The following is an 8,829-nucleotide window of genomic DNA, read 5'->3' on the forward strand; positions in this document are numbered from 1 at the left end:
AGCACTTCCAAAGGAAATTGATGAATTCAGGCACCCAATCCCTTCAGTGACATTCAAGGTTTCATATGCAATATGCATGAAAACAGAGCCTCTGAGAGGCAAAGGGACTTTGTCATGCAGGAGGGAGACAGCAAACTCCTGGAGAGACCTTTTCATGAGCCAGAGCTTTTTGGCTCCCATCCCAGTGCATGGCAGTAGAATGTCCTGAGAGGGAAAGGATCCTGCATTATCTACTCTCATAAAAAATCCTCTCTGCTCTGAGAGCTCAAAAGCTTCTCTGACAGCAGGACAGGGGGAGACAACCAGCCCCCATGGGCAAGGAGCTTTTGAAGGAACTAAGGGGAAAAAAGAGGGTGTATCACCTTTGGAAAGAGGGACTGGCAACTCAGGAAATGTTTACGGATGTTGCCTGGTCATGTAGAAAGGAGATTAGAGAGACAAGAGCCCAATTAGAACCTGAGGAAATCCAGTCATCACAATCAACCTTTCCTTCCCAAAATGCCGTCCCTGGCTGGACTATCAATGAACTGGAATGCTGAGTGCTGAGCTCCTGAAGCCCAGGGACACACACCCCAGTGCCAGGCATGGGTTACTTGGCCTAAACCATTCCAAAGCACCAACACCCCCTGAGGCCACACATCAGTTTCAGTCTTGGGCCTGTATCTCACTGAAATGCATCTTTCAAACCAACCTCCTCTTCTCTTCATTCTCTTCTTCCTCACTAGGAAAAGCCTTCCACTGGAAGTGGGCTGTGATGTTACTCCTGTTTTCAATGAACAGGGTTCTGTGGCTTGACATGGTGATGAAAGTCTTGTCAACCTCCACGGAATCTGTGCTCAACCCAATGTTGACATCTACAGCTTCTCCGTGGAGCTTTGTGTGGATTCTTTCTTCACCTGGAACAAAGCAAAGGGGAGTCTTTGCTCAGCTCACTGGCTGACGGAAGCACAAGGAACAGAGCAAACCACAGGGCACAGAAGAAAGTGTCACAGTTTTGAGCTGAATGAGCCATTCTGTGGATCAGTCCATTTATCACATGCTGACAGCTCTGTGTGTAGAGCGTGGGGATGTCCTGGGCAGCTCCTTAAACACCTTATTTCTGAGGGTGTTTGTAGAGATTTGGCCCCAAGGTGACGGTATGGGCAGGGAGATTGGTCCATGTGCTCCAGTGACCCACTCAGGTCACCGGGATTTCTGCATCCAAGTCCTTCAGGTGACAGGGCTGAGGAGCCCTGTTCAGCCCTGCCTTGCCCAGGGTCTCCCCGGGCATCCCAGGAGACTCCTGTCTCTCCTGATGCCTTGGATCCCTTCTTGCTGACCAGCAAATATGCCTGGGGGCAGGTGGGCAGCAAAAGGAGGCCCAGAGGAACAAGTGAAGGGACAGCCCACAGCAGGAGGGGACACAGGTGAGGAAACACAACCCGCCTGGCTCTGCAATGTGACAAACCACTACAAAATGAGCACCATGACAATCATCATCATCATCTCCCTGTCCAAACCCACAGCCACATCAGTCTTGAAATATTTTATATTGTTCTGATCTGAAAAACCAAGCTGGAGCATTGCAAATCAAATAAGAAAGGGAAAAAGGAAAGATTAGTGAGTACAGAGCAGTTTCTACATTAAGACTGAATGGGATTCCTCAGTCTAGAAATCAAATGGGAGATAGATGTGAGAGGTTTGCAACAGCGTGAACGGCCTGCGAAATGGGGACAGGGAAAAATTTGTTTGGATTTGTCACAACAAAGGAACTTGAGGACCTGAAAATGTTGTTGTGCAGAAACTACATCTATGTGTAAGGGCCACATAGAGAAAGGGTCTGTGACAAGCCAGTGGAGAAGCAGCATATGGGACAGAGGTGTGCAAGAAATCCATTGCATTGGAGAGAGTCTGATGGAGACCTCACCTACAGCACTGTCCAGGAATCAAATAAAACTTCACCCAGGCATAGCCACATGGTAGTGGAGAATCAGGGATCCTCCTTCCTCCACTCAGCAACTCCAGCAAAACAGGAGTCCAAAATCTTTGCCTTTGTTAGAGGGGATCCACTTTCTCAAGCCCCTGAACACCAAGGAGTTCTCAGTTTGCTTTGGGGTAAAGCTGAACAGGGGAGGCACCTCTAGAGGGAATGCAGGGGATGGGACAGCAGGGAGCCATGTGGAGAACTGTCCTGTGCCCTGCAGGGCCCAGCACTCACCTGAGCTGCAGCACACGGCCAGGGAGCCGCAATGGGCACCGCTGGCCAGCGGGTGAAATGCCACTGTCACCTGCACGGTGTCACCAGCGCCCAGAGCTCCTGTGGCCGGCACCACGGAGAAAGGACTGCAACACAAAGAGAGGCATCAGGCCTGGGGGACACCTGGCCATGAGATTCCTGCTGCACTGCAGCTCCCTGCAGCTCCCTTGGGCAAGCAGGGAGCAAACCAAGCACAGGCAGCAGAAGACAGCCAGAACAGACAGGATCAGAAACAGCCACTGAGCCACTGCTGAGGAGATCCAGCCCTCACAAGATCCTGGGGGTAAAATGACCTCAGCTCCCCCATACTCTGCATCCAGCTCTCTGCAATGAGGCTCAAGGGTCCCACTGCCAGCAATCCCAGCAGAGAATGGTTGGTGAAAAGCACAGAGAGGGTTCAGACCTATCTGCATGCACAACTTGACACTGACTGCCTCAGGAATTTCTCTTTTCCTGCTGCCTATAAACCTCATCTCAGGAGATGCAAATGTTAGGGCACTCCCTGTCCTGGGAGATTACAGCCTAGGAATCAGACAGGGAGAAGGAACTTTTCTCTCAAGACCAAGGAATAGTTACTGTTGAATTTGCAGTGTGGTTCTTTGGTTTCTTTGCCCTTGAAAACATCCTTTTGTCCAAAAGGATGGTTTTTGTCCAAAAAGGACACATTTTATCAGCATTTCAATGGAAGCTGCTCTAAGAAAAGGAGCAATCAAAACTCTGAAAGAGTGCAAATGCAGATTAGAGCAATAGAGTGACATGGAAACAAGACCCAAAAGGAGGATGCCATTTACAGTCTGAAGGGTCCAATCCCAGCTAAATGAAGCACCATGAGCAGGAGCACATCAAGGAAGCTGAACAGGAGGTTTCTCTGTGTTTACCAGCAATGCAGTCTGGGACTCTGGGCTGTCATGCAGGCTGGTAATTGTTTGCTTGGCCCAGCAGAGAAACTCTATGCAATGTGTTGGAAATAATGATGCAGATGTGTTGGTGCACTTTGGATTTACCAGGAGCAATCAGGATTGGTCACCAGGTAAACAGCTCTTGCCTGACAAACACAAGACTCTGTGCTTTGATGCTCAGGGAGAGCTCAGGGGAAATGTGCTTGTGCCCAGCAGCTGCTGGGCTTTGTGCTCTTCTACAGCCCCAGGGAGGAAACAAAAGTTGCTGGCCTTGGTGCTTTGCTGCTGGTCAATGTGTCACTTCAAAGTGTCTTCTGGGGACTTTGGTGATGAATGCATCACACACAAAAACAAAGAGAGCGTCTGGCAAGCTGAACTTTGTTCATGTCAGTAGTGACAGCTGATGAACTTGCTTCAGGTTCTGCTCATTCAGGACCTCTTGCTGCAGTGATGGGCTGAGCTGTTCCCATTCCCACTGGTGAGAACATCACTGCTGGCTGATGGGGAAGCCTTGGGCCAGCAATGTTCATGTGCTGGATGTGAGACTTTGGAGGGAGGGGAGGAAAGACAAGGCCCCAGCAGCCCCAGAGCCAGATCAGTGCACGTGCTCCTGCATCTGCCCCGGGGCTGATGCCAGCACTGCTGCAGCTCTTCTGGGGCTCGGGGGGATCAGGGCCTGCTGGGGGCAAGGCACAGCATTCTTCTCTTAGTCTTTTGCCAGAAATTTCATCAGAACAGAGAAGCTGCCACTTAGGGGAATCCCAGGCCAGACGTCAGCACTACCTTCCATTCCATTCCATTCCATTCCATTCCATTCCATTCCATTCCCACTTCTGCCCCATGTTACATGCTCCCATGCTCCTGCCTTCAGATGGCAGGATGGGAATAACATTCCAGGGGTGACTTCAGGGCTTGCCTGAGAAAGAAGGCAAGTCTTCTTCTTTTCAAATTATCAGGAGAAAAGGATCCAGCCAAGTTCAGGACTCAGTTGTCAGGACTGAAAAACTGAGTGCAAATCAGCCCCTGCATCTCCTACATCCCTGGGCTGTACCCACCAGACTCTTCTGTTCCTGCTGTAGCAGTCATCTCTCACACAGACCTGGCTCCCCAAGACCCAAGGACACAAGCTCTACAGCTAAACTTAACTCCTCTCAATTTCAGCCAACATCACTAAGCTGTTCCCTGAGCCCACAGATAGAAGAGCTGTGAAGGACACATCCCTGACACGGTAAGAACCCAATGAAAACCACTGCCAAGAGATGGGGCTGGCAAGCTAAATGTTGGCCTTTTCTCTGTTCATTGTGAGCTGCTCCTTAAGACACTTCTCATCCTCTTAGATCCATCCTCTCAATGAATCACTACTGCACCTGACAGGCAGAAAAGATAAGGGATGGAGGGGGTTTTAATAGGTTCTTTTCTTCTGCTTTTTAACTAGGTCCATTGACATGTCTGTTTCCTTGTATGGCATCTAAAGACAGGCCCAGATCTCCCAGTGGCACCTTGCAATCCCCAGACACTGCTCTTGCTTTGAGCAGTGTGTGTGCTCAGATGATTTCCAGAGGTCCCCTCCAGGACCACTGCAAAGCCACGTGCCTGTGGCCTCCCAGAGAATGGCTCTGTTTGGCTGACAGTGCTGAGGAAGCATTTCAGAAGCTGCTGGTGCTCAGCAGGGTGCAAGCCAGCTACCAACATGTTCCAGCAGCCTCCAGGAAATCTGGGACAGAGAAAGCTCCAAGGCCGCTGAAAGCAAGAGCAGATGCCATCCATGCTGCTCACTTCCAGCCAGGCTGCAGGGCAGCAGCTGCAATGCTCTGGCTCCTTTTGCTGCTCTTCCCCAACCCTGCTCTCTCCCAAAGGTGTTTTGCACAGGGACAGATGAGCTGCCTCACCTCTGGGTGCTCAGCTGGTACCGAGCTGCCCGGGCACCGACATTGCACACCAGCAGAGTCTGCCGGGTGCTGACCTTGACTGGACACTTGGAGAAGTCCAGCTGGGCAGGGAAGTCCAGCACAGCTCGGGCACCAATGGCCCGAATTGGCACAACTGTCCTTTCCCTGGCAGTGATGCAGACCAGCTCGTGGCAATAATCCTGCAGGAAAAGAAACTGCCTCAGCACAGGGCATTTAGTGCCATCCCCATGGCAGAAGAAAAACCATTTCTATAACCCTTCAAGGACATCAATTTACCTATTGCACCCTAAAATGAACACAAAGTTCTACTAATATGTCACATTTTACAGGCACAGGAGCACTTTGCCAAAACCATCTCTGTGGCATTCAGCTCTTGTGTCACTTGGGTCATTCCCATACCCTAGGCCACCATAGTTTTTACTCTAAATTTTAATGATGTTAAAGAATTCCTAAGGCCCTTCTAAGGAGCATGGAGCAAGGGAACACAAGACATGCCTCTTTACGTTTCTATGTTCCCACTGTCTGAGAATAGGACAAAGCGTTCAACTGACTCTAAGCAGCAAAAGGAAGATGAGAAAACAGCTGCACCCAAAGAGATCCTGCACCTCTGGCCTGGTGCAGAAACATCAGTTGGCTCAGAACTCCCCTCTAACTTTGCCTGTCCAGCCAAGTCAGGAGAAGAACAGTGCCAAGAGGCAGGAGGATGCTGTTGGAAAGGGCCTCTCTTTATTTTCCTGCAAGGCTTCCTCCCTTCCATGCCATGTCCTAAACCCTTCTGTATGAACAAGCCTCCAGATCAGAACATGAACCCTCCAGATGCCAGCACTGAGGTCAGACTTGCCAGGGCCTCAGCACTGCTGTTCAAACCTGCCCACAAAAGCACCTTTGGCACGGAATGGGTGCCAGCTGACAGAGCAAGCACAGTGACAGGCATGAAGACAGAGCCCCACCAGTGTCATTGCCATGGGCTCTGGGCTCACAGCTCTGCCTGCAGCTTGTACCTGCCCTGCAGCAGCTCCTGCAGGCAGGTGTCCAAGTCCCCTGCAGCGCAGCAACCTCCTGCTGACCAAGGGCACCCAGAGCCCAGTGTGCCTGTGCCAGGCTGGGCTCACGGGCACAGCACATCCTCTGCCCTGGGCCTGCAGCTGTGCCATGCTCACTTGTGCTCTGGGACAGCACAGCTGCAAGGCTGCAGAACAGAGGGGCTGAAAAAGCACCGTCTTTGCTCCAGCCCAGGGGCAGGCAGGGAAGCTGTTGCCAGTCAGCAAGGAGGAAGCTCCCTGACCTCTTTGTTCCTCTGCTGTTTTCCACCATAATGAAACCCCTTCCACTGGACCTAGAGATGGCCCAACAGCGATCAACAGCCCTCTGTCATTTTCATCCTGTTCCCTGTGCATCTTCCCCTGGCAATGCTCAGGGATGTGCAGGGAGGGGAAGCAGAGCCTGTCAGGCCTGGCTGCAGTGCCTGCCAGCAGTGCCAAGGTGTGACTGGCTGCAGGCTGCCTGCCCACGGCCTGGAGCCCAGCTCACAGCATGCAATGGGCTGGAGCCAGAGTGCAGGGAAAACAATGGCTGTGGAGATCATCGTGTGCTTTGGCTCCTCCAGCCTCACCTTGTTCTCGTCGGGGCTGAAGCGGATGCGCACAGGGGCAGAGGCGCCTGCTGGCACCATATGGTACACATCCCTGGGGCACGCCAGCTGGAAATAAGGGCAGCTCTCCATGCACACCTTCACCAGCCGAGGCATCTGCAGCAAAGACACCAAACGATGATTTTGCCACTTGTGGAAACAGGACCAGAGGAGACCTGTCCGTGCCCTGCTGACATCCCTCCCTGGCCCCTTTCCCAAAGCACTTTCAGCTGTGCGGGCACAGGCACACCATTCACAAGGCTGAACTTGAATCCCTTCTCTCTGGCTCCAGCATTTTGGCCAGGGCCAGCAGGGCAATGCCTGCTGGGAAGGAAGGGCCGAGCAGCTCAGCACCAGCAGGATGGAGACAGAGCACCTGAACCAAGTCATCTGCATATTCAACAAGGCCAAAAAACCTGCTGGCTTCTGCCTGCACACAGCCATGAAGTTGTCATGGTCCAGAGGGGGAATGTGCTACCTACAAGAAAACCAGCACATTGTCCTGGGGGAAGGAAGAAATGCCCTTCTAGCAGACCAGGTTTGGGTAGGGACCTTGTGGGGATACAGTCAGGCAGGCAGAGCAGCAAGAGAGGAGACCAAACACTGTGGCCTTACTGGGAAGAAAAGCAAACCTGAAAAGCAAAAGAAGGAAGGAACACAGCAAGACCATCCCTAAAACAAGGAGATGGCAAAGAGAATTCAAATGGGCAGTAAAGCAGCAAGGAAGAATCATAAAACCATGAGAGCAATCAGCTTGCCAAAAGTAACAGAAACACAGACAGGCTGTGCCTATGGACTCTGGGCTTCAAAGGCATTTTCTGCCTGGAGAAACATGACCAGCACTGAGTGACAGTGTGGTTCCAGTATGCAAAGCCAATCTTGGCTCTCCAGGGCTTCCTGCTGCCTGTGCAGGCAAGCTGGGCTGCTGGGCATTCCTGCCTGCAGCCAGCAGGCCAGGTGCTGCCCTCTGGGATTCACAGACACAGCACACATGCATTTTCTAGCACACTGATATCCCCTGAGCACCAAAATGCTCTCCAAAAGTCTAAACCAGATGCTTTGGGCTCCCTCCCATCTCCTCCCACCAGCCCACTCCTGGCACAAGCCTCACTTGAAAAAATGTTTCCCTGACTGAAATTCAAATGGCCTCAAGTTTTCCTCTTTACAGTGGAACACGACTGCTGACATTTTTCAACTTTTTCCCTCGCAGCTCTCTCAGGAAACTGCAAAACAATCCCAATTTCTTCAAGTGAAGGTGGAAACCTCCAGGAACACATGGCTTTGGATGTGCTGTGGTTCTCCAAAGGGAACGCAGAGCACCGTGTTGCTTTTGGAAAAGCTGAGCAGAGCTGGATGAAGCTGAGCAGGAGCCTCAAGTGGCCCCTAAAGGCCTCTCACTGCTTCTGCTCCACCAGTCTGGTTGCAGGGCTCTTTCAGAATATGGTTCCTGCAGTGCCAATGCCATTAATGAGAAGTGATGCCAGCATAAAGTGCAGAAGGCTCAGCCCCTGAGCTCTGACTCTGAGCTGCACAAAGGGAGCCAAACTGGCTGAGAGAGGCAGAGATTCCTACCAGGAGCCAAGATTAACCAAGGAGACACAGGATGTGCTATAGACTCAAGGCAAAGCATGAGAGCAGGTAAGAACTGTACAGCCCTCAACATTCCTATCAATCCAGAGCTTGCAAGAGAAGGAAACTCCTTTGGGATAGACACCATCAAGGCATGGCCAAAATCAGGGGACAGTTTCCAGCACAGGAAGATTTCCACCATCTCGCAGAACAAGGTGCTGAGACGTTTTCCTCTGCATGTGCTGCAGCAGATAACTTGCTTTGCTGTACACTGGGGGAATGACAGCACTCTCCTCTTCCAGCACAGTGTTAAAGCTCTGGGTGCCAGCACTTACCTTGTCCTTGTTCATGAGAGACAGCACCATTTCAGAGACCTCCCCAGCGACAAAGTTCTGAAATACCAGCACTGGTGGGGAAACCCCAAACCAGCTCTGTTTCGGGGCAGCTGACAGCAGCTGGAGAGGAGAGAGAGCAGGGAGAGCTTCAGCTGCTGGGAGGAAGGTTCATGCACGAGAATCTTCCACTGATCCCCATGAAGTACAGACTCTGGGGGAGCACGTCTGCCCAGCCCACACTGGGCAAACA

At 51.7% G+C, this 8,829-nt stretch overlaps 1 protein-coding gene across 1 annotated transcript in view; it reads right to left on the minus strand.

Annotated features, from left to right (window-relative positions):
- Window positions 1-8,609, minus strand: part of LOC129133492 (hydrocephalus-inducing protein homolog) — a 48,274-nt gene extending 39,665 nt beyond the window's left edge. Inside the window, exons 1-5 of the mRNA XM_077173135.1 lie at window positions 8,580-8,609; window positions 6,658-6,792; window positions 5,025-5,224; window positions 2,198-2,322; window positions 692-896 (exon numbers count right to left, since the gene is read on the minus strand). Coding sequence (XP_077029250.1) covers window positions 692-896; window positions 2,198-2,322; window positions 5,025-5,224; window positions 6,658-6,792; window positions 8,580-8,609 — 695 coding nt within the window. The remainder of the gene's footprint in view (window positions 1-691; window positions 897-2,197; window positions 2,323-5,024; window positions 5,225-6,657; window positions 6,793-8,579) is intronic.
- Window positions 8,610-8,829: the final 220 nt, after the last annotated feature.

The sequence above is a fragment of the Agelaius phoeniceus genome, unplaced genomic scaffold, assembly GCF_051311805.1.
Source record: "Agelaius phoeniceus isolate bAgePho1 unplaced genomic scaffold, bAgePho1.hap1 Scaffold_225, whole genome shotgun sequence".
Taxonomy (NCBI): Eukaryota; Metazoa; Chordata; class Aves; order Passeriformes; family Icteridae; genus Agelaius; species Agelaius phoeniceus.